This window comes from Mus caroli, chromosome 15 (genome assembly GCF_900094665.2).
Source record: "Mus caroli chromosome 15, CAROLI_EIJ_v1.1, whole genome shotgun sequence".
NCBI classification, from domain to species: Eukaryota; Metazoa; Chordata; class Mammalia; order Rodentia; family Muridae; genus Mus; species Mus caroli.
Window position 1 is genome coordinate 77482384 of NC_034584.1, and position 27990 is coordinate 77510373.

Below are 27990 nucleotides of genomic sequence, written 5' to 3' on the forward strand. Positions count from 1 at the left end.
CCTTGGGATCTGTACCTGCTTCACTGGACCAGCCTCATCTCCAAACCAAAGTGACAGACACTGGTCCCCAGAAGCACAGCAGCAGGGGCCTTGTAAAGATAAATGCCTGTCTGCTCTGACAACTCCAGAGGGAACTAAACAAAGTGACTCCAGGAAACACATGATATTTAATCTTTTTGAAACACATCATGGTTGTTTAACCCTTTTAAAAGTGCAACGCTGAATGAATCTGAACACATTTTAAGGAGTTGCATCATGGCTAGGCAGCGGGGGGCACACGCCTTTCATCCCAGCACTCAGGAGGCAGAGGCAGGTGGATCTTTGAGTTCAAGGCCAGCCTGGTCTACAGAGTGAGTTCCAGTTCAGCCAGGGCTACACAGAGAAACCCTGTCTTGAAAAACCAAAATAGATAGACAGACAGAGAGAGAGAGACAGAGACAGACACACAGAAACAGAAGAAGAGGAGGAGGAAGAGGAAGAAGAATGAGGAGGAGGAAGAAAAGGAGGAGGGAAGGGGAGGAGGAGGAAGAGGAGGGGGAGGGGGAGGAGGAACAGAAGCAACAGCAGCAGCTTCATCAGGGGCTGGAGAGATGACTCACATTTACAGGCACTCACTGCTCTCTCAGACAGAGGTTTTGGTTCCCAAAACCCTACTTTGACTAGCCTGTAACTCCAGCTCTGGGTAATCTGGTGCCCCCTCCTGGTTTCCTTGGGTCACACACATGGGACACACACACACAAATAATAAGATAAAGTCAGATGTGGTGGCACACACCTTTAATCCCAGCACTTGGGAGGCAGAGGCAGGTAGATCTCTGTGAGTTCTAGGCCAGCCTGGTCTACATGGCAAATTCCAGGCCATCCAGAGGTACCTATCTCAAAAATAATAAACTTTAAAAAAGGAAGTTCCATCACACACCAAAGCTGTTGTTTTTGTGTGTGCATGTGTGCGTGTGTGTGTGTGAGTGCGTGTGTGTGTACATGTATGCACTTGCAAGTACTTGAGCCCCGGTGATGTGGACTCCTCCACCTTGCATTGAGTCTTTATTTACAAGGCCTGCTCAGGAAAGCACTCTGGAAAACTGAAATTCCAAAACGGGTGTTTAGCAGGGACTGGGTGGAGCGACTGTGGGAAGGTCCAAGCTGGGGTCCTTCTTCTCGCTGCTGGTCACTTCCAGGTTGTGAGGACACTTCTTCCCGAGTCTCTCGAGCGGCCTGCTCTGGGCCCCACTGGCTGGCCTGGGCGGTTTCTAAGCTCTCGTTCAGCCCCGTCACCCTGGGCCAGCTCCTCGTCATACCTGAAACAGATAGATCACTGGAGAATCACTGGGAGGCCTTGTTCAGGGGCGGCAGTGACACAGTGGCCACTGGGCTGCTGCAGAACAAACACGTCACTAGAAGGAGCCACCAAGCTCCAGATTCTGGCATCCCGCTTCCCTCTCCAGCCCACATGCTACATGAGACCGAAGAGCCTGCGAGAGAAACCCAGCCAAACCGTCACTGTAGACAGTCCGCCCATCCTAGACAGATGCCATTTTAACAGGCTCTGGGCAGGATTTGGCACTGGTCTTGGGGGAGTAGTGAATGAGAAACTAGTCAGCCAGCCCAGGGTGGTCAGGGAGACAGCTCTTGCCTGCAAACACTTCACACACCCTGTGGGGTAGGGCTAAGCCCATTTCAGACAGGGAACCCAGTGTTAGTGGACGGCAGAAAAGGGCCTGATGGCTGTAGTCAGCCTGAGGCGGTGCTGAGAAACAGCTTGGGCCTCACGTCTGAAGAACCAGATATAGTCCTGTGTCCTACAGCTTTTGCTACCAGGAATAGATCCTGCAAAGGGAACTGTCTCTCCTCTCCACGGCTTCTTTCCACTCTGTCCCAAGCTCAGGTATGCAGAGACGGGGTTAACATCAGGCCTCCTGACTCCTAATCCAAGGCGTCACTGAGCTGTGAGAAGTGCATTTCTGGGCACTTAAATTTGTTTTGAACCTCAGTGTATTTCTTTACTGGGGCGAGGTTCGTTCGTTACATGGAAGTCAAAGAACAACTTGCAGGGTCAGCTTTCTCCCTCTACCATGTGGGTCCTGGGGATAGAGCTTAGGCCACCAGGTTTGGTGGCCGTCACCTTCACTTGCTGAGCCCACATGCTGGCCTGGCAGACGCCATGCAGGAAGAGCAGCAGTGGGCAAGTGTGCTCCCAGGAGACGGCCCCGCCATCTTGCTTGGCTGCAATGGGTGTGCTCTGCTGAAGCACGGCCCCAGAGACTGTCTCAGGGTTGCTTCTTGCTGTTAATGTGCTTTCTCATGTTGGTCACTGCCATAGTCCCCGTTTATGTGGCTTCGTGTGAGTGGACACCGGGAGACCCTCACGGCCTAGAGCCCGATGTGATTACTTCCTAGGTGATTAGCCCACCCTCTTGGGCAAACTTCAGATCAACATGAAGATGAACTTCCATGAATTAATGACTTTATAGAATTCCTGATGTTGGCATTTAGTCTAGGCTCTGCCCCACAGTTACCTGGGGAACAGCCAGGTGTGCCTTCCTCATTCTCTGGCTCTTGCTCCCACTCCTCACCCCCCCCCCATTCCGCTCCCCTCCCCTCCACATGCTCATGGCCAGCCTCCAAAACTTCTCTCTCTCTCTCTCTCTCTCTGCTCTTAACTCCCTCCCCATGCCCATGCCCTGAATAAACTCTATTCTATACTATACCATCATGTGGCTAGTCCCTCAGGGGGAAGGGATGCCTCAGCATGGGCCCACAGAGGCAACCCCTTCCCCACATCATATCACTCCTACACCAAACATATTCCTTCCTTTATCTTTCTTTTTATAAAACATAACACCTGATGTGATTCAAATAATTTTAGGAAGAAAGTTTTAGGAGATGGTTTTAGCTGCTTTGCTAGAAAGATTAAAGTTAGAATCAAGGATAGAAATGTGCCCCTTCTCATAGAATATTAAGTAAAGGCTGCATAGTAGGGAATACAATGAGCTTTATAAAGTGCACTAAGACAAGAAATGTGATCAAGGAAAAGCATTCATTCTAGGTCAGGATGAGGCCACAGGTGCGCACTATGATAAAGCCAGGCCATGTGAAACTGCTGCTTTGAACTTATAATGAGCTTACAGAGTGAAGCGCTGCTTTGACTTACTATCAACATCCTTCTGTAACTCCCTTTGTAACATTTCTCTGTAACATTTTATCTGTGAGGTAATTTTCTTTTTCGAGACAGGGTTTCTCTGTATAGCCCTGGCTGTCCTCTAACGCAGAAATCCACCTGCCTCTGCCTCCCAAGTGCTGGGATTAAAGGCGTGCGCCACCATGCCTGGCTTCTGTGAGGTAATTTATAAGAACTTTTGCCTAAGAAGCTATACAAAGGCTGAGAGTGAAAAAATGTGTGGCTGTTGGGGCTCTGCTCCATCCACCAGATGTATATGTGTCTGTCTATCTATAAGTATGTACATACATACATATGTAGGTATATGTGCATGGATATAAGTATTCATGTGCACTTGTGATATTGATGAATCAGGTAGTTAGAACTGGCCAGTGTCGGAGCCGGGCGTGGTGGCGCACGCCTTTAATCCCAGCACTCGGGAGGCAGAGGCAGGCGGATTTCTGAGTTCGAGGCCAGCCTGGTCTACAAAGTGAGTTCCAGGACAGCCAGGGCTACACAGAGAAACCCTGTCTCGAAAAACCAAAAAAAAAAAAAAAAAAAAAAGAACTGGCCAGTGTGTGTGTGTGTGTGTGTGGGGGGGTGCCTGACTTCCTTCCTTCCTTCTTTCCTTTTCCCTTCTCTGTGAAATGCTAGAAGTCATCAGCTTCTGGCCCCCAGAACAGTCAGAGAGAGTTAAAGGCCAGAGGTCATCAACCTTTGGCCATTGTCTGATGCTGTGTCCCACCTTAGTGCCTGACCCTGTCGGAGCTGGCCCCCAGCACTGGCCCTTAATTTTTTTTTTTTTAATTGCACTGACCCATTGGTTGGTTGAAGGCACACATGTGCCAAGGTATAGGTCAGAAGGTCAGAAGGCAGGCTGTGGAAGTCAGATCTCTCCATCTACCATGTAGGCCCCAGGGATCAAACTTACATTGTCAAACTTGGCAGCAAGTGCCTTTACCTGCTGAGCCATCTTGCCAGCCCTTCTTCTGGTAGCCCTGCCTGTCATGTAACTTGCTGGGTAGACCACGTTGGCCTTGAACTCATTAGAGATCTGCCAGCCTCTACCTCCAGAGTGTTGGGATTAAAGGTATTCACCATTATGTCTGGCTTCTTTCTGGTCATCTTAAAGTGTTTTCTAGCCAGGCACAGTGGCACACACCTTTAATCCCAGCACTTGGGAGGCAGAGGCAGGTGGAGCTCTATGTTAAAGGCCAGCCTGATCTACAGAACAAGTTCCAGGACAGCTAGAGCTCCTTAGGTAATCGTTTGCTGCTGTGTTGCCTGAGTTATATGCAGACATTTGCACTAAGCAAACAAGTACCAGGATGCTTTGCTCTGCTGCGGGAGCTGAATGTCTCTTGCTTCTGGTCCAGAGCCAGACTCTGTGGGTGGTGTGGAGTCTGCGTTAGGGCCTCCTCTGGTGGGGAAACATTCTCTGAATGGTGCCTAAGGCCTTACGCACAGGGAGTACCAGGGTTTAAGTGCTGACAGCTCTCCTCTCGGCTGAGGCTGTGCTCAGCACTGGCATGGACTGTCACAATTGTGTTAGCACATAGACATGCCTCACCATGGAGGTGTAGTTGTAGCCAGTCCCTCCAGTACAATAAAGCTGTGCAGAGCTCCCTCAAGGACCAGAGCTTCTCCTATGGGGCAACTTTGGCTCCATGGGCCATCCGTATGTGATCATACTCTGGCTTATACTGAGTCTGCAGCACAGACTGAGGGTGGAGTCACCCTGCCTGTCAGCCTCAGGGTTGCCCTGGTACCAGCTCAAGGTGGGGAGGGGCAGGATCTGGATGAATGGGGAGGAGGAACACACACACACACCTGTGTGACTCTGTTGGGCTTGAAAACAAAGTGAAAACAGCTCCCACCTCTACTTCCTTCCAATAACGAAGCCACTATTGTCCCCACCCCAGGCTGCCGACCTCCAGAGGATAATCAGTCACTGACTGGTTACTTTTGGGGCTCACAAATACCACCCTCTAAGGCCCCGAGCTCTCCGGGAGTTCCACCCATGTCACATCTGAGCCTTCCCTGTGCCCCTCCACCCCAGCTTCTGCAACTGTACACAGAGAGGTGGGGAGGTGGCTATGCAGGGGCTCCACAGTGCGGGCCTGTGCTCAGATCCTCCTACCAGCGGTGCACCCGGACCTGTGTGCAAGAATACACTTCACTACACGTCCCCTCGCCTTTAAACTTTCTAAATTAAATGCTTATGTGTAGGACCAGGAGATGTGGTACACACCTTTAATCCCAGCACTTGAGAGGCAGAGGCAGGGGCAGGTGGATTTCTGGGGGTTCAAGGACAGCCTGATCTACATACTAAGACTCGGTCTCTAAGACCAAACCCAAACAAACAAAAAACGTTCACGTGCATGCAGAGGTTGCCTTTTTTTTTTTTTTTAAGACAGGGTTTCTCTGTGTAGCCCTGGCTGTCCTGAACTCACTCTGTAGACCAGGCTTGCCTCAAACTCAGAAATCTGTCTGCCTCTGTCTCCAGAGTGCTGGGATTAAAGGCGTGCACCAACACTGCCTGGCTTTAGGCCAATCTTAATGGCCACCTAGCTTCACAAGGTATGGATGACTATGCTTCAGTCAACCGTCGTCTTCCTGATCACTGTTACTTTATTTACACTCCGCCCTCCCGCCCCCCATATACACAAGCACTGGCACTCCCAACAGGTCCATTTGTTTCCAGTCTGTAAGACAGAGCCAAGCCAGTACTTAGCTCATGAGGTACAGGGTAAAGAAATGGGCTGGAGTGTCTACAGTACCAGCCACAGATGAGAGGTGAGCCCTGGGAATCACTCTTTCCTTACCGGCTTCCTGAGCTGTTCAGACTGTGGCCCACAGAGTTACAGATTTAGGGTGTGAGCCCCACACTGTGTGCACCCTGCTCCTAGCACCTCAGCAGCCTGCACAGGTGACAAGCAGTGAGGGTCACTCCCTGTCCAGCACTCCGCAAGGAAGTATTGACTACGTGGAACAGACCCAAACCATTTTTCTGTCTCCTCAACAGCTATCCCTCTCAGCATCAACAAACAGATACGCTGCCTAAGTGAGCCCCCCACCCCCGATATCCTGAGGGTACCTCACCATGCCACAGTCTAGAACTCGGGGCCTCTGCGGAACCACACGCAGACAGACTTACAGGATCTCATAGTTGCCAAGTACTTCCTTGGGAGGAGATTTGTTCCACTTGCAGTCGGGAATCTCGCCGTTGGGGACCGCAATGTTGAGGGTGTCGTTAATCAGGTTGTACTTAAGGATTCGATCGTTGGCGGTGCTGGATGTGAGAGACGGGGACGCGTTGACCTACAAGAAGAAAAACACATGCCCTTCGCTGTGGTGCTTCCTTCTGTGGAATGAGAGGTGCGGGGAGCCAGCGTGGGTCGCACGCTTCAGGCGCTTGTCGTCAGTTAACACAGACACCTCACACCCGCCAAGCACCTCATGTATAAGGTCACAGTTAGCTGTCAACCTGATGTAACCCTAGAGTTGCCTGGTAGAGAAACTGCTTAGATCAGACTGAACTGTGGACATGTCTGTGAGGCATATTCTTTATATTATTTTCTTTACACATTTATTTGTTTATTAAATATTTACTTATTATACGTATATGAGTACACTGTAGCTGTCTTCAGACACACCAGAAGAGGGCATCAGATCTCATTACAGATGGTTGTGAGCCACCATGTGGTTGCTGGGAATTGAACTCAGGACCTCTGGAAGAACAGTTAGCGCTCTTAACCTCTGAGTTGTCTCTCCAGCCCCCTAGGCATTTATTTATTTTTGTGTGTGATACGTGTATATGTGTGTGAGCACACACGTGTTATAGCGCACATGCAGAGGTCAGTGGATGACCTGTGAGAATCCATGCTGCACTTCCACCACGTGGGTCCTAGAGATCAAACTCAGGCTTGGCAGCAAGTGTCTTCATACCACTGAGCCATCTTGTTGGCCCTGTGAAGTCTTCATGGCTTATTTATATAGAAGAGCCCAGCACATGGCAGCTGGTGTAATCCCTGGGAGGTGGGCCTAGGCTGTACAAGAAAAAGTGTTGCACAAACCAACCAGCAGTGTTTTTCCATGGTCTCTGCTCCAGTTCCTGCCTTGGCTTCTCTGGATGACAGACCTGTATGCCAATCAAATCCTTTTCTCCCCAAATTTATATGTGTGTGTGTGTGTGTGAGTGTATGTGTGTGTGAGAGAGAGAGAGAGAGAGAGAGAGAGAGAGAGAGAGGTAGAGAGAACAGAGAGAGAGAATAGCTAAAATTAGGATCTTAGTTCATCAAGGAAAGTGTGGCTGCCTCTAAAGTCACTGTGTTTAAGATGCAGGAAGCCACCACCTCTAACTCTGGCGCCCTGGGAGGCCAGTGCAGGAGGATCATGAGTTCAAGACCAGTTCTCAAAATAAAGAAAGGAAGAGAGGAAGGGTGGAGGGAGGGAAATATTACATCTCCCTCCACGCCCCGACTCCAGCAGTGTCAGCAGGCTTCCATTATGGAGGTGCTTGCTCTTGATAAGTTGATAACCACGAACTCCATACGGAGACTCCTCTGACTTTCCCTGAGGGGGCCGTGTTGCACCCTGGGCTTTTACAAGAATCCTAGGCTTCCTGGCTTGTGTGACTGACTGGCCCGAGCTGTGTACCTCCAAATGAACTGTTGAGAGGGCAGGTGTCCAGAGTGACGGACACCCAGGATGGAGGTTCGGGCATGCTCAGGCTGTCTCCCATCCTTGGTTTATTGAGGGACCAGGTTCCTTGTCCACGGCCTCAGACAAGGGCACCGATGCCCACCTCTCTGAAAAGGCCACGACAGTTAATCTTCATCAACCTGATGGGATTTGCGGAGACCTAGGAGCCTCCTCAGGGCTGGGGTGGCCTTCCTCGATCCGTCTGAAGGTGTGCCTCTGCATTTTCAGTTGTGGATTCTGCACCACAGAGAGCTGAGTGCTGGCAGGATTATGGTTCTGTCATTTCTAGGCCCATCCACCAGGCTTTCTACTTTGTAAATGTTTTCCTTCCTCACCTACCTAAAGGCGATCTGAATGATGTAGCAGGTGTTGTCTTGCTGCTGATTGGTTGTAATCAGCTGGGGCAGGAAGTGAGAGGCTGGAACTTCCAGGCAGAGAGTGATGCAGGGGAGAAAAGCTGACAGCAGAAGGGAAGGGAACAGACCCAACTGGAGCAGGACAGGCAGGTAAAGAACTAGTACTAGTTTTTACTAGTAGGTAAAGAACAGGTGGCGGGTCACAGGTAGGAATAGTCAGTTAAGTTCAGACAGCAGCTGGGAGGGCTGGAGAGATGGCTCAGGGGTTAAGAGCACTGACTGCTCTTCCAGAGGTCCTGAGTTCAATTCCCAGCAACCACATGGTGGCTCACAACCATCTGTAACGGAATCTGACCCCCTCTTTTGGTGTGTCTGAAGACAGCTACGGTGTATTCACATACACAAAATAAATAAAAAAATTTTTTTTTTTTGCAGCTGGGATGCAGCCCTACCAAAAGGCCTAAGCTTTAAACTACATTAGGAGTAGTTGTGTCGTTATTTAAACTGCTAGTGGGGTCAGAGACAGTCCAGCGGTATGTCAGGGTAACTCTGGGAGTGCTTCCAGAGAAGTCTAACTTAGGAGGGAAGACACACCCTGATCGTGGGTGACATCATCCCACAGGCTGGGGCACTGAGCTGAAGGAAGAAAGAAGCCTGTGGAAGATCAGTATCCGCCTCGCTCGGCTTCAGCTCTGACAGATGTGTGCAGCTGCCTCACCCATACCCCAGGCCTTCCCCACCATGAAGATTGCAGCCTCAAACCAAATAAAGCCTTCCTCCCTGGAGTTGGGTTTTTTGTTTGTTTGTTTGTTTGTTTTGTTTGGGGGGGAGGTGAGGTATTTGATCAGTTCTGAGAAATAACGCTGTGGCTGTGGCCAGGGAAAAGCCCTGCTGTATGGTGTATGTCATATCTTTCTAGGTCAGCCACCACTACACCCTCTCTGCTTCAAAGGGCAGATGGACTCACTTCCAAATCATGCCTTAACACATGCGGGAGAGCAATGAGAATGTCCTCTTTTCCTGTGGCACTGCTGGCCAGGGTGTCAGGGTTGTGCGTTACCTCGATCAGCCAGGGCTTCAGCTTGTCATCGATGATGATGTCGTAGCCGTAGCATTCAAAGCAGTGTTTGTCGTTGTTCATCACTGGCTGCAGAATGACCAATAGGTTATAAAACCACATCCTCAGAGACCAGAGGGACCCTCCCACACTGTGGGCTTCCTGTTACACATCTGAGCGTGCATGCACACACACACACACACACTTGCACACACACATATAAACCCATGCACACATATGCATGCACATACACAAACACACACATGCAAACACACATACACACACGTGCGTTCACATACACACATTTGCACACATACATATGTGCACATACACACAAGTGTGTGCGCATGTACTCATTTGCACACACACATGTGCACACACACACACACAAGTGTGTGCATATACACTCATTTGCACACACACATATATACATACACATGTGCACACACACCAGCAGGCTACCCCCTATGCCTCCCAGCCCTGTGCAACCAGGTTCAAACCAGATTATAAACCAAATAAGAAGAGTAAGCCTATTTCCTTTCTATTTCTGGATTTCCCTTGTAATTTCAATTCACCTAAATACACCTTCAATAACCTTTCCCTGCGTACTGAACAAGTGACAGGTGTTGGGAGCTGGAGAGATGGCTTAGCTGTTAAGAGCATTTCCTGCTCTTCCAGAGGACCCTAGTTCAGCTCTTGGAACCCATGTCAGATACCTCACAACCATCTGTAACTCCAGTATCAGGGCCCCAATGCTTCCAGCCTCTGTGGGCACCTGCACTCATGTGCACGCCCACAGGCAGACACGTGCACCTACGCATAGTTAAAACTAAACAAAAACACCTGCTTCAAAAGCTTGGTAGTCACCACCCAAACCCAAAGAACCTAAGAGTGGAAGCCAGACTGCAGGGCCAGGAGAAAAGCCCTCTGTGAGGCGACTGTGCACAAGGTGGCTCTTCTCAAGGAGGAAGATGGGTGTAACCTGGGAATTTTCCATCTCTCACATTCTCCACGGTGACCCGGCACTATCCCATGTCCCACATAAGTGGGTGGGTCTGTCAAGGGCCAGCCAGCTCAGTAGCTGTCTAGACCACACTGCCCTCGGATGTAATTGTACCTTTTATTTACCAGATGTAATTGTCATCTCAGAGGCTTACTGCTGAATAAACTCACTCTTTCTGGCTCTTTCTGAACTCTGGCTGGCTGGTTCAACTCAGCTGTTCTGGCTCAAACAGCTCTCCCGCTCCGGTTCTGACTGAACTGCTCTGCTTGGAAAGACTGCCTCTGAACTCCAGGAACTGAACTGCTCTGCTTGGAAAGACTGCCTCTGAACTCCAGGAACTGAACTGCTCTGACTGAACTGCTCTGCTCCTGACTGAGCTTGATCGCATTCAACTGAACTGCACTGATCTGATCTGATCTGAACTGAACTGAACTGAACTGAACTCCTCTGAACTGAACCGGATCACAAATGAACAAACTCAGCTTGGCTCGGCTGCACTCACGGCACTGACTCCTGGCTGACTCACTCACAGGCACTGCTCTTACACAGCTTCTCTTTCCTGTGTCACTCTTGGGTGTATGCAAGGGGAGGTTCTGATACATAAGGTCTAGTTCCCTAATTGGTTCTTGATTTGTCAATAAAGAAGGTCAGGAGCCAATTGCTGGGCTGAAGGTATAGGTGGGACTTTCTGGGGGGGGGGGGTCCAAGAGGAAGAGGAGACGAGGAAAGGAGAGAGGAGGTGTTTCTGGCATGCTTTGGAGGAGGAAGGATGCTGCAATCATGTACGGCCTCAAGGAGAGTTAGGGCCTGGGGCCTCCACTAAGAGCAGATCGCCAAAGATGTTTGGCAAGGACTACGTGGAACAAGCCCCTAAGATTAGTGCAGGAGGAGAAATGGTGATAATAAATTGGCAAGAACACGCCTTACCAGGTGGGAGTTATCTGTGCCCAGCAATTGTGCCTAGCAGGCAAGTTCTAAAGTCATAAAGCTGTCTGTGTGTCTTTTATCGGAGGATTCAAGGGTCTCTTGAGTGGGCTGGTAACGAATGCTACCCCTCCTGGAGCAAAGGCGGGTAGAAAAAGAAGCCTGGTGAGAGCTGGTTGCAACTGACAGGAGCAAAGCTGGGTGGAACAAAAGGGAGCTGGGAGGAGCTGGTAACGTGGCAGCTCCCTGACGAGGCGGGAGTGTGTTTTTTTAAAAAGACACGAAACAGGTGTACCCCATCCCTGACTCATTCTGTCAAGTACTTCTCTGATTCGTCACTTTGTCTGCCCCTCAGACGTCAGTTTCAAACACAGCTGCTTCCTTTTACAAACTACTTTTACCTTAAAGGTATATACTGAAAGGCTTGTCTGCATTCCAGCCGGATCACGCAGACCTAGGGCTCTGGATGTGACTGACCCCTTGCCAGAGCAGCCAGATTGCTGGATTAAAATCCCTCTACATTCAGAGGGAGAACTGAGGAACTCTGGGTCCTGCAAGTGACCTCAGCTGTGGATGACTTCCTGTTCCTGCTGGTAGGGGGGATGGGAGACAAGGAGACTGGCTATGGGTCAGGAGTTTTTCCTTCTGGGGTCAAAATTCCCCATTTTCTTGTGAGTTATATGGAGAAACCACAGAGACACCATCTGCCAAGTCCTGAAAACAGGGAGGGACCAGCACAGCAGTATTTATTCCTACCTATCTCTCAAAATTAGCAGTACACCTGCCTAGAAACTACAAACCAGCGAACAAATCAAAGACCAGGTTAGGAACAAAGGAAGAGGCTATTTTCAACCATGACACAGCAATATTAAGCTGCCTGAAATGAACGCTGCTGAAACTCTCCTCCCCCACCAGGGTTGGCTGATGCTTATGCCAAAATAACCACCAAGGAGGGCTGATTGATGATGGAGAGGCAGAGGCAGGCGGATTATCTGTGAGCTCCAGACCACCCTAGTCTACACAACATACTCCAGGCCATCCTAGTCTACATAGAGCACTCCTGGCCAGCCTGGTCTAATATAACAAGCTCCAGGCCAACCAGGGCTACCCAGTGAGACCATGTCTCAAAGTAAGGAAGAAAGGAATGAAAAAAGAGATGATGTCCCCTCAGAATTAACTAAGCAGGGCTTACGGGGCTTCAGAGATTGAAGCAGCAATCACACTAGCTCTAGGTCCTTTGCGAATAAGGCATGGCTGTTACCGTGGTGTTTTTTGTGGGCCTCCTAACAGCAGGAGTGGGGGTGTCTCTGATTCTCACATGCTCTTGGGACCCTTTTCCTCCTGGGTTGTCTCGTCTAGCCCCGATATGAGGGTTTGTGCTTAATCTTACTGTATCTTGTTATGTAGATATCCCTGTTCTTTTCTGAAGGGAAACAGAGGAGCAGCCGATCTAGGGGAGATGGGCAGATGCTTAGAGGAGCTTGGAAGGGAAAGGGAAGCCAGGATGTATCGTAATAAAAATAAAATTAAAAAAAAAGAGGGAGATGATGTCAATGAGACTCTATACTCCTGCAGAGGTGGCAAGGTCCGTGGCCCTATCAGAGGCTGACCACGCCCACCTGGGCAGTGCTGCCCCGAAACCAGCCCCAATCCCTTCCCAAAACTGTCTCAGCCCCCGGCTGATGCAAAGGCAAAGATGAGACCAGAAGCACTCTGAGCTGTGGAACACTTTCCGAGAACTGCTGGTTAGCCCAGGGCTTCCCATTGGGTTTCCAGGGCCAGCTTGACCCACCCCGCCCAGCTCTGCCCTACCCCGCCCCTTTGTCACTCACCGCCACGGCCTTGAGAGACTGCACGATGATCCAGTGGATTTCATCAAACAGCTTGCTGGTCACCTCTCGGCCTCGGGTGCTCTCCAGGTAGAGACGCAGGTTGTTGACAGTCCACTTGCCACCGTGGATGTGGTTGTAGTCCTCCTAGTGAGTGAGGGCACATGACCTTCAGGACTCTGCCTGGAGGAACCCAGCCACTTGCCCTCAAATATCTCCTGGGTATGAACAGAGGGGATCCCTGCCCAGGGACGTCTGTGCCATCCACCACATTGTTACACACTTCCACTGGTCTCATAAGGGACTGTGTACACTCAGCCCACACTGCAAAGTGCTACCAGGGCGCTCACTTCTCCCCTCCCCAGAAGCTGCTCTAGGCAAATGCTTTTGGTCCCGGTGTTATCACAGCAGTGGTAACCCTAACTAAGACAAATGTGTATGCTAATATTTCTAGCACTTGAGAGGCTGAGGAAGGAGGATAGCCTGGTCTCCATGGCAAGATTCAATCTCAAAAATAAATAAATAACAAACAAACAAATAAATAAAACAAAGACAGCTGGGCATTGTAGCAACTCCTTTAATCCCAGCACTCTGGAGGCAGAGGCAGGCAAATCTCTCTGAGTTGTAGGCCAGCCTGGTCTATACACACAGCAAGTTCCATGACAGCCAAGGCAAGACTTTATCTAAAAATCAAGGAAAACAAAACAAAATAAACAACCCACTTCAAAAAAAAATTTTTTTAAAGGGGGGGGGGGTGGTTGCTGGAGAGATGGCTCATTGGTTAAGAGCACTGACTGCTCTTCCAGAGGTCCTGAGTTCAATTCCCAACAACCACATGGTGGCTCACAACCACCCGTAATGAGATCTGACGCCCTCTTCTGGAGTATCTGAAGACAGCTACAGTGTACTTAGATATAAATAAATAAATCTTTATGAAAAATGACATTAATGGTAACAACAACAACAACAACAAATAGAAGTTTAGATGGTCTTGGTTGGTAGCACTCTGTAACTCTAGCTATTCAGACATCAAAGCAGGCAGAATCACAAGTCAAAGCCTGGCTGGGCTGCAGCATGGGTCCAGGGTCAGCCCAAGTAACTTGGTGAGAGACTGTCTCAAAACAGAAAGCAAGAAGAGGCTCGGAGGCTTGGCCTACAGGTCAGTGATAGAGGGTTTATCCAACACGCACCAGGCCCTAAGGCCAATATCAGCACAACAACCAACAGAGAGAACAAGTTTGTCAGGATGTCATTCATCTCAGCGAGGGCCCCTTCTTTTACCCAAAACGTAAAGCACTGAGCTGACTTGTCCACAGAAGCAGAGAGCCAGAGCTTGAACCCACACTCTTGTTTCTCCAAGCAAACAGTGTTTCTCTATCCTAAGTAGGTAATTTAGGTAATGCGCCTGGGACAGCCACCTCTGCTACTCTGAGTCGCTTCTGGACCTCGGGCCACTGCGTCGTGGGATGGCTCTCCCAGAACTTGCAAATAAGCATGAGAGAGAATCTCACGAGGCCAGGCGACCTCCTGATGCATAGAGAGGGGACACTCACCCCGTGCTTCTGGATGGCCACGTTGGTAAGGTGGACAAACATGTTGTCGAGCTCACTGGTACTAGGGGTGTACTTCACTGTGCAGAAGCGGCAGAACCCAAGCTTGTACCTGGGAGAGAAGGCACGCTGAGTCACTGGAGAGGGCAAAGCAAATCTACCCGCTGCTGTCGGGCAGCAGGGGGCGCACATCTTTAATCCCAGTACCTGAGATGTGGGAGGTGGGGCAGAGGCAGGCAGATCTTTGGGTGTGAGGCCAGCCTAGTCTACAGAGCAAGTTCTAGGAGAGCCAGGACTACACAAAGAAACCCTGTCTCAAAACAAAACTAACTAAATAAAAAAAAAAGAAAAAGAAAAACTGAAAATGCACCAGTCGGGCTAGAGAGATGGCTCAGCGGTTAAGAGCATTGACTGTACTTCCATAGGTCATGAGTTCAAATCTCAGCAACCACATGGTGGCTCACAACCATCTGTAATGAGATGGGATGCCCTCTTCTGGGGTGTCTCAGTCCACTCAACAGAAGAATGGATGTTAGCTTCCAATGCTTTGGGTTTCACTACGTAGCTCAGGTTAACCTTGAACGCTCAACCGTCTCATCTTTACTTCCCCAGTGTTGGGATTACAGGTGTGCACACCACACCCCACTTGCTTCAAATGCCCAGAAGAGTGGTCCTCTTATTTGTAAGATGTCCGGTAGTGTCTAGGCCAACTGCTTTTACACAGAAGCCACCCGTCTGATACCCTCCCGGAGCCAGGTGCTGTGAGTCCCCCGTGTCTTGTCACTGAGTCATCTGTGACACCGTTATGATGTGAGCCCCACGGAAGCAGAGTGTGAGCCTTACATGTAGCAGCGCAGCGGGCGGTACGTGGACACCAGGACATACAGGCGAAGGTCAAACTTCCTCCCACCGATGAGCAACGGATTATTGATATAGACGGAGATCACATACGCTTCTTTTGTGGACTGCGACACAAACCTACGGACATCAGAGAAAGTCACAATTAGATTGTAAAAGATACGGGATTAAAGGAACAGCTTGGGAAGGAAAGAGGTGACAGCTTGCTGGCTGCTGTGATGGCTAGTTTCCTCCTTAAATTATTAATTGTTTTTTTTAATTTTTAATATTTTTATTACATATTTTCCTCAATTACATTTCCAATGCTATCCCAAAAGTCCCCCATAGCGCCCCCCACTTCNCTACCCACCCATTCCCATTCTTTTGGCCCTGGCATTCCCCTATATTGGGGCATATAAAGTTTGCAAGTCCAATGGGCCTCTCTTTCCANTGATGGCCGANTANGCCATCTTTCGATACATATGCAGCTAGAGACAAGAGCTCCAGGGTTCTGGTTAGTACATCATGTTGTTAAATTATTAATTGTATAGGTGTTTTGTCTGGATGTATGTCTGGTCACCACACGCACGTAGTGCCCCTAGAGGGACTGGACAGTTGTAACTTACCTTGTGGCTGAGAATCAAACCTGGTCCTCTAGAAAAGCAACCAGTGTTCCTCCTTTTAAAATTTATTTGTTTTTATTTTACGTGCATTGGTGTTCTGCCTACATGTATGTCTGTGAGGGTATCAGATCTTGGGAGTTACAGACAGTTGTGAACTGCTACGTGGGTGCTGGAATTTGAACCCAGGTCCTTTGGAAGAACAGTCAATTGCTCTTAACTGTTGAGCCATCTCTCCAGTCCCCTGTTAGCTTTAATCATTAAATTCACACAACCCAGAGTCATCTAGGACAAGCCTCACTAAGGCACTCTCTATACTGGGCTGACCTGTGGGCATAGCTGTAGGGAATGTCTTTCTGTCTGTACACTGTGTGCAGGCAGCACAGGTCAGAAGACCTATTAGATGTCCCGGAACTAGTTATTTGCGTACAGTTATTAGCCGTATTGGTTCTGGGAACAGAATCCAGGTACTCTGCAAGAACAGCAAGTGCTCTTAACCACGGAGTCATCTCTCCAGCCCACTATGGTGGGACAATCTCAATTATGTGAAAAAAACGGCCTACTGTGAGCGGTACCATTCCCTACGCCAGGGATCCTGAAGAAAGCTATTGAGCATAAGTAAGCCAGAGGGCGTGTGCATATTAATCCTCTCTGCTCTTGACTGTGGAGATGAATGTTTCAGGTTCCTGCCTCCTTCCCTTCCCTGTGGTGGAATGTAACCCGGAACTGAGAGTTAAAAATCAACCCCTTCTTTTAGGAGTTGTTTTATCACAGCAACAGAAATCAAACTAAGACAGCCACTGAAATCAGACATCTGTACACAGCTGAAATGCTCTATACAAGAAGAAGCTCTATACTCTGGGCACTCCTGAGGGTAAGTCATCACTTCTGTGAAAGGATCACCCCATGGCCTTGCTCCAGGTGCTGCCAAGCGGCTACGGACTCTTCAGAGGCCGAAGGAAGCTGCTAGCACAGGGAGAACTCGACTCCACCTGCCAATCAACCTGTGGTCCGCTCAGGTGCCTCCCCGACCCCACCCCCTCAGGCCACGCCTACTCTCTCTCCCCAAGCTTCACCCTGGTGACCAGTTCTATCGGGTGCTGCCGGTGATCTCAGATCCCTCAGCCACAGAATGAGAGCCCCCCCCCGTCCCCCCAGCTCGGAAGCAAGTGCCTCGCTGCCACACCCGTGCCTGCCTCAAGCAGTTTGGGAACCCAATGGCCTGCTAAGCCACAACTCACGACCTGTACCACATGCCCCATGGCTTACCGAGGGGAAATCTGTGCTTAATTATATGTCTTCAGCCACACGAGCCCTGCCAGGGAGCCACAGAACGAGTACATGGCTGGAAAAGCGGGCAGGGGCTGGCCAGCCCATGACTGAGGCCACATGCCTGCAGGACGCAGCTAACCTAACCGGCACCTCGCCTGCAGTTCAAGGGGAGTGGGGGTGGGGTGTTCTCAACTCACGAGGACGTCTTGCTGTCCCGGGACCACTTTTTGATCTGCGAAAGCTTATTGATGAGGAAGATGCCCTTTCCCTGGGCTTTGCCGCAGGGCTTCATGATCCAGGTGCTGGACGGGCTCTTCCGGAACTCTTCCACAAACAGGTTGTAGTCGGCGGGGAGCATGTAGGTGACGGGGACGAAGTCTGAAGTAAAGACACCCATTGCCATAAGTGGTTGCCCACCTGGGGCCCGGGGGCAGGAAAACATCACCATGGTCCAGGGCTCATCAGCACACTGTCCTCTCAACCCTGAACCTACACCACGGGGCTCCTGCTGTCCTATCCCTGTGTGTACTAAGAAGGGACCCTGTTGAGCTGTGTGCACAGAACTCTGCAGACATACATCACTAAACCCCGAGTAAGCTGCCTGCTACACAGCTATCAGTCCCACTTAGCAGATAGGGAAACTGAGACCAGAGAAGTTGGTGATAAAATTCTGCCCAGGACCTGGAAAGATGGCTCAGTAATTAAGAACTCTTGGCTTCTCTTGCTTGGGACCCAGTTTCTAGTCCCAGCACCCACACTGCAGCAGCTCACAGCCATCTGACTCCAGTTCCAGGCGACCCAATGCCTCCCTCTTCTGGTCTACCTGGGTACTGCATACAGGTGGTACACAGATGTTACATTCAGACAAAACAGCTATACACATAAAATAAAAATAAAATCTCAAAAAAACAAAACAAAACCAAACCATTTTTTCCTTCTGATCTGGTTTGGGATCCTGAACCGCCAAGCACATTGTTTTGATCTCCAGGTATACCAGGGACATTCACCATCCCTGGGTATGGCTCAAGAGAGTGGTAGCACTGAGCACACCTTTGTCCATTCTATGTTTCTCTCTCAACAACCCCATAGGAACAGAGACTCAGAGTCTGAACCAAGCTCAGCCCTGCCCGTCCACCTGGAGACATCACAGGCAAAGCAGACGGCCACAGAACCTGCCTCAACCCACTCACCCGGCAAAGTCAGCCACCAATCCCTCCGAGCTCCTGAAATGACAACTCAACGTGCTGGTTGGCTTTTGTCAACTCGACACAAACCTAGACGTGTCTGGGAAGAAAAAATCTTAAGAAAATGCCTGGGGCTGGAGAGATGGCTCAGCAGTTAAGAGCACCGACTGCCCTTACAGAAGCCATGAGCTCAATTCCCAGCATCCACATGGTAGCTCACAACCATCTGTAATGGGATCCGATGCCCTCTTCTGGTGTGTCTGAAAACAGCTATAGTGTAATCATATAGTAAAATAAATTTTAAAATTCTTTTAGAAAAGAAAAAGAAAAAAAAAAAAAGAAAATGCCTCAAAGAAAAAGCAGTGGTGGCGCACGCCTTTAATCCCAGCACTCAGGAGGCAGAGGCAGGCGAATTTCTGAGTTCGAGGCCAGCCTGGTCTAGAGTGAGTTCCAGGACAGCTAAGGCTACACAGAGAAACCCTGTCTCGAAACCCTCCCCCACCCCCCAAAAAAAAGAAAGGAAGAAAGAAAAAGAAAATGCCTCTATCAGATTGGCCAGGGGGACGTCTTGAATAATGATTGACATGAGAAGGCCCCGCCCACTGTGGGCGGTGCCATTCCTCGGCAGGTGGTCCTGAAAGAAAGCAGGCCGAAGCCTGACCTGAGGGTGCCTGTCTTTAATCTCAGCATTTGAGAGGCAGAGGCGGGCAGATCTCGATGAGTTCGAAGCCAGCCAAGTTCTAGGATAGCCAGGGTCACACAAAAAAACCCTTTCTTGAAGAGAGAGAGAGAGAAAAAAAAAAAGCAGGTTGAGGAATCGACAGATAGTGAGCCAGTAAGCGGCGCTTCTCCATGGCTTCTGCTTCAGCTCCTGCCTTGAGTTCTCGCCCTGACATCCCTCAGTGATGGCGTGTGACCCAAGAATTGTAAGCTGAAATACACTGTTTCTTCCCTAGAATGCTTCTGGCCATGATTTCTATCGCAGAAATAGAAACGCTCACTAGGTCACCCAGCTCTGACTTAGGACCTGGGGCCGGGAGGGGGCGCGGAGGGGGGCGGGAAGGCACCAACCCAGATAGAGGTATTTTCCATTCTCGTCTTTCTCTGCCAAGGGACTTCCTTCCTTCTCCAGCTCCTTCCTGTATCTTTTAATGTTCTTCACCATCAGGTCCTTGCGGGTCAGCTCGTAGTGGTTGGGGAAATGGTTGACGATCTGGTCGTCTGACAGCCGGTACCCAGTTTCTACGCTGAACACGTTGCGAATGGTTTGGACGCTCATCCTGAAACAGAGGCACAGAAGGGACAGGGACTCGGAGCTGCGTCTGAGTGTGCGCGGGTACTCAGCCCTGCCAGTCTCCCTGGAGCCCTTACTGGTTACCAGTGTACTCCATGGCAGCAGCACGTTATGTGCACTCGGTGATGACGGGCCAGGCTGAAGGACAGGGTGGCTTTGACCCTGTGCCTTGACACTTGTGTCAGGTCCCAGGTAGAGCCCATTCACGGCTCACTGGCTGATGCCAGGCTCCTGGATGCCCGTGCTTCATGCACTGAGGTCTGAAGGAGCACTGGACCCTCTGGAACTGGGGTTTCAGGTAGTTGTGAGCAGCCATCTGGGTGCTGGGACTCCAACCCAGGTTCTCTGGAAGAGCTCTTAATGGCTGGGCCATTGTTGCAATCCCGTCAAGATGACTGTTAACACAGCTGATAGGTAAGGCTAGGCAGTCCCTCTTAGAAGCTAACGACGTACCCAGATTCAGAAAAAGCATCTAAATGTGGATGTGCCTATGCCCCACATAAAATGGGTGCCTTCTGATTCTATAATGAAGCCACTGTCCCCATCAACTGCAGTGTCCCATCATCACTGAGGGACAGGGCAGATATACAAAGAAAGGAAGGAAGGGTGGCTGGCACCAATGAAGGAACTTCTGAATAGCAAAACAAGGCAGCCTGCCACAGGCCTCCCTCTGTCCTCCTCAAAGCTGCCCCCACCCCACAGAGCAAGCTTAAATAACTGTCCAGGCTACCTACTCCATGATGACCCAAATGGAGGGCCTTTTGAAATGTCCTATCATGGAAAGGGTCAGCCACACAGAACCACTGAATCTCAGGGCTCGGCTTCCCTAGATGACAACATGGGACCTGACCCCATCTCTCTCCCCACAGTTGGGGCTTCTTTGTAAGAAATTTCCAGACAGGGTTTCCCTTTGCCCAAAATATTTCCATTTAACATTTTCTAGCAGTTAAGGGCTCCTCTTTATTTAATTTTAAAAACGCTTAAGTGTATTTGTATGTTTGTGCATATGGAGGTGTATGGGCACTCATGTGAAAATCACAAGAGCCTGGGTTTGGGTCCTCAGCATCCAGATAAGAGACATCTGTGAGCTAGCACCGAGGCGGCAGAGAGAGGCAGGTCCCTGCAGTGTGTGCAATAGTTCAGATAGTCTGAATCTGTGAACTCCAGCTTCAGTGAGAGACTCTGCCTCAAAAGCCAAGGTAGAGAGCGATAGAGAAAGACCCCGCATATTAATTTATGGCTGCCACATGCACTCACACAGACATATGGAAACCCGAACACAGATACACATGAACACACACACACGCACCAGGTAACAGGATGTATGCCTTTAATTCCAGCAGCTGGGTAGTGACACCCTATCTTTCAAAAAAAAAAAAAAAAAAAACTCTAAAGCCCTTTGTGATAGTACACACGGCAATCTTGGCTACCTGGGGGCTACAACAGAACTGGATGAGCCCAGAAGTTGAATGTAAGGCTGGGCAAAAATAGTAAGATTCCCTAATGCCTTCTCCCCAAAGGTAAGATAAAAAGAGCTCCAAAACACTCCTTGCCTGAACAAGGCAGGCACTTGGTGCCCTCCATCGGTACTGTGGGTCTAATGAATGACCTGTCACCTGCCAGCCCCACCTCAAGTCACTGCCCAGTCCAGCCCCCCCTTTCAGAGCTCAGTGGGAAGAAGGGTGCCTCACTTTTCTATCTCTGTAACAAAACACGGTGACCATGGTGATTTATAAAACGAAGCATTTGAGGGGCTCAGGGTCCCAGAGGGTTAGAGTGTAGAGCCATCGTGGCAGACAGCAGTGCTGCAGGCAGGCAGGCAGGCAGGCAGGCAATGGTGCTGGAGCAGTAGCTGAGAGAGATCGCATCTGACTCATAAGCATTAGACAAAGAGAGACGGAGATGGCAAGAGCGAGCTAACTGGACTCGGGCTTTTGCAATGCCAGCCAAAGAGCAAGAAACAAAGACGCTAGACAGTTGACCAAGAGAAAAGAAGATCAGCAAACACATCTCAGGGGAAAGCCTAAATGAAGTTTAGGCCAAGCCTGATAAGATAAGCTGGTCCTGATGAACAATGCTTCAGGTGACGAACCAGCCACAAGCCTCTTCCATCATCCTGGCTCTTAGAGACTGACCTGTCACTCGTCCCTGGCCCCACCAACACTTTGGAGGCTCCTTAGTTAACTGGTTCCAAGCACTGAGCTCAGCTTATTCTTTTATTTATTTATTTATTTATTTATTTATTTATTTTACCTATTTTATATATGTGAGTGCACTGTCACCGTCTTCAGACACACCAGAAGAGGGCGTCAGATCCCATTACAGATGGTTGTGAGCCACCACGTGGTTGCTGGGAATTGAACTCGGGACCTCTGGAAGAGCAGCCAGTGCTCTTAACCACTGAGCCATCTCTCCAGCCCTGAGCTCAGGTTATTTACACAGAGACACAAAATGTGGAGATGGCTCAACAGGCTCAAACTGACGAGCTATTTGGAAAACACAAAGCACAACTTTGTACCCTTACCAGTAAAAGTTCCAGTCTTCATTTTCTGTCACTTGGATCCACCCTCTCTTCTCGAAGTTGTTGATTAGTACCGACTTCTCGATGTCGGTGACCCACTTCACCCTTCCCGCCATGATCCTGGAAGAGACCCCTGTCCTTACACTCGGGAACGTCACCATCGGCCAACGCCACACACCTCCCCCAAGCCAAGGGCATCCCCTAATCACCATGCAAAGTAAACATCATACACTCACCCTCTACCCCACAATTGCTGGTAATGTCTAGAGGCGTCAGGAGGTCACCATGTATGGGGAAAGAAGAGACACTTCAGGCATCTAGTATGGATCAGGGACACTGGTCAACACTCCACGTGCAGACAGGCCTCCAGCATTCCATAAATGCCCAGTCCCTATGTTAACCAATGATAAATGGGTTAGTAACAGTCACCCACGAGCATCCAGTGGCGCCTGTATCAGGAACCACAGGAAAGGCATGAGGGCTAAAAGAACAGAAGGGAAGCAGCAGGTGGGGAAGGCTGGACCCTTGAACTGACCTCTGATAAAGTTGCAATCATTTGCACATCCTAGCCTGGGCATCTTCATCCCTGTCCATCATTGCCTGTCTGATTATCTTTCTTTACCTCTCTCATTCTTTTTGTCTGTTTGTTTGGTTTGGTTTTTTTAGGATAGGGTCTCTCGGTGTAGCCTTGGCTGTTCTAGAACTCAATCTGTAGACTAGGCTGGCCTTGAACTCATAGAGATCTACCTGCCTCTGTCTCCCAGGTGCTGGGATTAAAGGCGTGTGCCACCACTGCCCAGCTACCTATCTCGTTCTAATCGTGCTCTCAAAAAACACCGTAAGATTTTACTTATTTTTACTTTATATGTATGGGCGTGGCCACTCACAGAATGCCAGGTGCCTGTTGATGTGGCATACGTGTCCGTCCTCATCCTGCTGAGAAGGAGCCTGAGCCTAGGCTGGCCACTCATGCCTCCTCATAGCCACACTTTCTCTGTCCCTGCCCGCCATGGGAGTGTTAGCGCTTACCATAGGTCCTTCCGCAGCTCCTGGAGCGCCCAGAGTCTCTCGGCGTCACTGACAAAAACACAAGCAACACAGAACTGACAAGTGACACAATTTTGGAGCAAATCTTGACCAGCTAAATAGATGCCCAGGGATGGCGTCTTGGTTAACAAATGTACACAGAACAGGCCCCTAAACCATAAGGTTTTTGGAGTAGCCAGTCAAGGCAGGTCACATGGTCTCCTAACACATAGCAGGCAGAGAGGCAGGAAGTCCCTTTAAGTTTGAGGTTAGTCTGGTCTCTGTCAGGTCCAGGATAGCCAGGGCTATAGAGAAAATATATTCAGGTGCCTTCAACCCCGGTATTCAAGAAGCAGAGGCAAGTCACGCAAGTGGTGGTGCACACCTTTAATCCCAGCACTTGGGAGGCAGAGGCTGGCAGATTTCTGAGTTCAAGGCCAGCCTGGTCTACAGAGTGAGTTCCAGGACAGCCAGGGTTTACAGAGAAACCATGTCTCGAAAAACCAAAAAAGAAAAAGAAAGAAAGAAAGAAAGAAAGAGAGAGAGAGAGAAATTGAGAGAAGAGAAAAGGAGAGAAAGAAAGAGAGAAAGAAGAGAAGAGAAGAGGAGAGGAGAGGAGAGGAGAGGAGGAGAGGAGGGGAGGAGAGAGGAGAACAGAGGAGAGAAAAGAAGCAGAGGCAAATAGGGCACAATGAGTTTGAGACTGGCCTGGTCTACAGAGTGAATTCCAGGACAGCCAGGGCTATACAGTGAAATCCTATCTCAAAACAAAACAAAAACAAAAACAAAAAAGAAAGAACCTCTATGGTCACTGTACACACATATGCCCATACACTCACAGAGGCACACACACATGCACAAATAATAAAAATGAATTCTTAAAACTTAGCCAAGACAAAGCCATCCGAGGTGACCAATGCTCAGTCACTCTACTGAATATTTACAGAAGACACTATGCCACCCACCTGCCCCAGGTGACTGGGTACAGCCTTCACAAGAGGGAGAACAAGATTCCAGTAGCCATGCACAGCCTAGCTTTTAAACTACCTGCTCAGTAATGACAGTCACTTGGCACAGCAGAGAGCTGACTGCAATGATCCAGTCCCAGAGACCGTGACAGACACATAGGACAAGCTGCCTTAGCAACACGGTGACAGTGAGATGGCTCAGCAGTTAAGAGCACTGGCTGTTCTTCCAGAGGTCCTGAGTTCAAATCCTAGCATCTACAAAGATGCTCTCTTCTTGTTTGCAGGTGTACATGCAGACAGACTACCCACACACTTAAAAAAACATAAATAAAATTAAAAATAAACAATAAAAAATAAAACACTGTGACAAAGTTTAGGTGTGATTCTGAAGGGGACAAATCAGGTTATCAGCTGTGTCCCAGAAGACCCTCTATGTCCATACGGGGTTCTCCATAGCTCTGCCAGACAAACACACAGGCCTGATGGCCGTCCCAGTGTGACCCAGCTGGTTCTTGGACATCTGCGTCAGGTGACACTACCAGCTCCTGGGTCACAGTACCAATGGCAAAACCAGTAATCTGCTCAGGACCTGCAAGGCCAGCCGGGCCCTACCTGTGCCACCACCTCCTACTTGTGCCATCACCTTGGAGCCCATGTCTCCCAACAGCCCTTACTCCTGCCTCTCTCCAGCTCCTATCTTCTTCCATCCACCGTCCACCAAACTGAATGTCTAGAGCCTGCGTTCTTCCCGCAGATCTGGCGCCTTCTCAAATGCCCACTCCCAATAGTAGCTTTTCCTGACAGTCCATCTTCAATTCTCCTGACAGTGCCACACTTTACAGCAGTCCCCTGCTGTCCACAGAGGAAGCACTCCAAGACTTTGCTTGATGCCTGAAAGTGTACATAAACTGCATTTCTTCCCATCCTTGCGCCTGTGACAAGCTTATACATCTCCACTTAAGGAAAGCTCTTTCCAGACAGCCAGGATGGTCAGTCCTACACTTTGGGGCCCACTATGGGTAAAAAGCACCCTGAGAATTCAAAGGGAAGAAGAATCACTGTTTCAGGCAGGACAAGGCAGTTAATACTTCCGAAAAGTAACCACAAGGATGGACCACTGACAACACAGTAGCCATTTATTTCTTGGGGCTGGAGAGACGGCTCAGTGGTTAAGAGCACTGGAAACTCTTGTACCCACACTGCAGCTTAAAGCTGTAACTCTGTATCAGAGAATCTGACCCTGTTCTGGCCTCCACATGCACTGCCAGCACCCGCCACACAAGCCACAGGTAAGCAAAAACACCCATTCTTTTAAAAAGAATGAGCTGTTTATTTCTAGAATCTTCTGAACTGAAATCATGGAAGGTGAAACCATGGATATGGGGAGTTACTCTATTGTCTCTCTGGCACACATGTTGTGTGTTGGCTTAGTTTGGCTCTTACTCATGGTGTGGCTGGCCCGTGGGCCATTACCGGCATCATAGCATCCCATGGAACTGGTTAGAAAAACGGCCTTTGGAGAGTGGGGTGTGGCTGATTGGTAGACCACTTGCCTAGCTTACAGGAGGCCAGGGGATTCATCCCCAGCACACAAAAAGAAAAGGGGAAGGGAGAAGCCAGGGGGGAAGAGAGGAAGGGGGAGACAGAGGAGGAAGTAAGATTGGTTCTTGCCTTCACCCACCAGTGATGTTCTCACTCAGATGCTTTGGAGGACCCAGGGAGCTGTCAGATGATGCTTACACATGCTCAACATTGAAATCCATTTGTCCACTTCATGTATGTCTCTACTCAGACACGTCCGCACAGGACTACCCCCATGCCATACCTCCTGCAGAATCCCCAGCCCCCAAACAGTGTCTAGCAGCAGCAGGTACTAAGTACCTGATGAATTGTGCCAGGCCTGGTGGCACCAGGCCTTTACTCTCAGCACTGGGGAGGCAGAGGCAGGCATATCTCCATGAGTTCCAGAACAGCATGGTCTATCTAATGAGCTCTAGGACTCCACAGAGAGACCCTATCTTAAAAACAACAACAACTAAAAAAATTAAAATAAAATAGGTTGGCAAGATGGCTAAGCAGGTAAAAGGGGTTGTCTCGAAAACTTGGTGACCCGAGTTTTTGATTCCTGGAAGGAACTAACTCTACAACGTTATCCTCTGACATCCATGGGCCATACGTAGTACAAGTGTGCCCACATACACATAATGATAAAATATGTCCTGCATGGTGGCACAGGCTTGCAATCCCAATGCTTGGGAAACAGAGGTAAGGGGATCAGAAATCTAAGGTCATCCTCAGCTACAAAGGGAATTCCAGGCCAGCCCCTGGCTACATGAAACCCCCAAATAAATTCCCTCTGTGGAGGACCAGATAAGTGCTACTCAAGCCAGTCCGTGAATGAGAGGAAGCCCAGCCCTCCATGGTAGAGAAACCAGCAACAATCACCTATAAAGACCTGGCTTCCTAGGAACATGCAGAATGCGACTCGGGGGAAGATGGGCAGCTCAGAACACTTGCTTGTTGGAGTACTCCAAAGGGCTTCAACCTCTGCTGTGATTACAGCCTCAGACCGGAGTCAAGACAGCCTTCCTAGGAACAGCAAGCAGATGAGAACTTACCAGAGTCTCATCGCCCTTCTGTGTCCAGCCTCAGAAAGCAAGGTCCCTGCTTCCCACACAAATCAGGGTCAGTGAAGTCACGACGACACCAGGATTCCCAGTATCTATATTCTTTTCCAACAAGCTTTCAATGAAAGGGAGGAAAATGCTATCTCTAAGAAAATAAGACCTAAATGGCTGGAGAGATGGCTCAGCTGTAAGACCCAGTCCTGCTCTTGCAGAGGACATAAGTTTGGTTCTCAGCACTCAGTGCACAACCTTCTGTATATAACTCCAGCTCCAGGAGCTCCCATATGCCCTCTTCTGGCTTCCACCAGCACTTACACTCAGGTGCACACCTTCCCACACCCCCCCGCCCCTCACTGAGACACAAACATATACACATAATTAAAAATTAAATAATGAAGACTATTTAAATAAAGAAAATAGCATATAATATTGCCCATTCATGACCTGCACTCCTCTCCATACCACTGTAGGTAGACAGTGCCATGACCTAAAGTGGCTGTCTATCAGAGTCTCCCATTCATTGAGAGCACAGCAGGGCTTCTCTTTTTGTGCTGTCATATGACATCACTGTATTATGCTCATTAAATGTTTCCCAAACAAAGCCTGTTTTACCAAGACCAACTTGGTTTGCAGGGCTATACTTCCTGCGTCCAGTTGAGAACGCAGTCCCTGCAAACCCCCCCCCCCCGCCCTCTCCCGGGCTCCACAGAGGACCACAACTCCCAGATCACCCTCCTAACAAAGAGGGCAACATCTCGGGTCGGTGCAGTCTTGCAGAGGAGCAAGTGGAGCGGCCTTGAGCTTCCCGTACAGGTGCGGCGCCCCCCAACCTCCCCCAATAGATGCCACCTCAAACAATACAGGCTGTGGATGCACTGAAAGCCTACCTAAAATAGCCGGTAAGAAAGATAACGATGCAATTACAGCAGTTGAAGGCACAAAGCAAGTCCCAGGTTATCAACAGAGGAAACGACGCTGAGCAGCTGATACACGGACTGGGTAGCAGGAGCTAAACCGCCCGGATCCTTCACCGGCAAGCCCGTCTGCGCGTGCGCAATCTC

At 49.6% G+C, this 27990-nt stretch overlaps 1 protein-coding gene across 2 annotated transcripts; it reads right to left on the reverse strand.

Moving 5' to 3' along the window:
- Nucleotides 1-760: 760 nt before the first annotated feature.
- Ttll1 (tubulin tyrosine ligase like 1) lies at nt 761-27990 on the reverse strand. Of its 2 annotated transcripts, XM_021183105.2 has the most exons (13): nt 27817-27963; nt 26748-26891; nt 23338-23385; nt 22545-22699; nt 22312-22428; nt 19565-19773; nt 17507-17687; nt 15424-15558; nt 14584-14692; nt 13034-13177; nt 9278-9364; nt 6315-6478; nt 767-1298 (listed from the first exon to the last, which is right to left on the reverse strand). In XM_021183105.2, the coding sequence occupies exons 5-13, from the start codon at nt 22422-22424 to the stop codon at nt 1169-1171; spliced, it is 1272 nt and encodes a 423-aa protein (XP_021038764.1). In that variant the 5' UTR covers nt 22425-22428; nt 22545-22699; nt 23338-23385; nt 26748-26891; nt 27817-27963; the 3' UTR covers nt 767-1168. The 2 variants fall into 2 exon arrangements, with proteins under 2 accessions (XP_021038763.1, XP_021038764.1); XM_021183104.1 differs by lacking the exon at nt 26748-26891 and having other exon boundaries at nt 761-1298; nt 27817-27990.

What these genes read in the sequence shown, in the direction of transcription:
- Ttll1 (XM_021183104.1), bottom strand. Translation starts at nt 22,424, where the DNA reads ATGGCGGGAAGGGTGAAGTGGGTCACCGACATCGAGAAGTCGGTACTA. An exon ending in GAAGACTGGAACTTTTACTG is followed by an intron (nt 19,774 to 22,311) that starts GTAAGGGTACAA and finishes CCTCTGTTTCAG; the next exon opens with GATGAGCGTCCAAACCATTC. An exon ending in CTTGGCAACTATGAGATCCT is followed by an intron (nt 1,299 to 6,314) that starts GTAAGTCTGTCT and finishes TATCTGTTTCAG; the next exon opens with GTATGACGAGGAGCTGGCCC.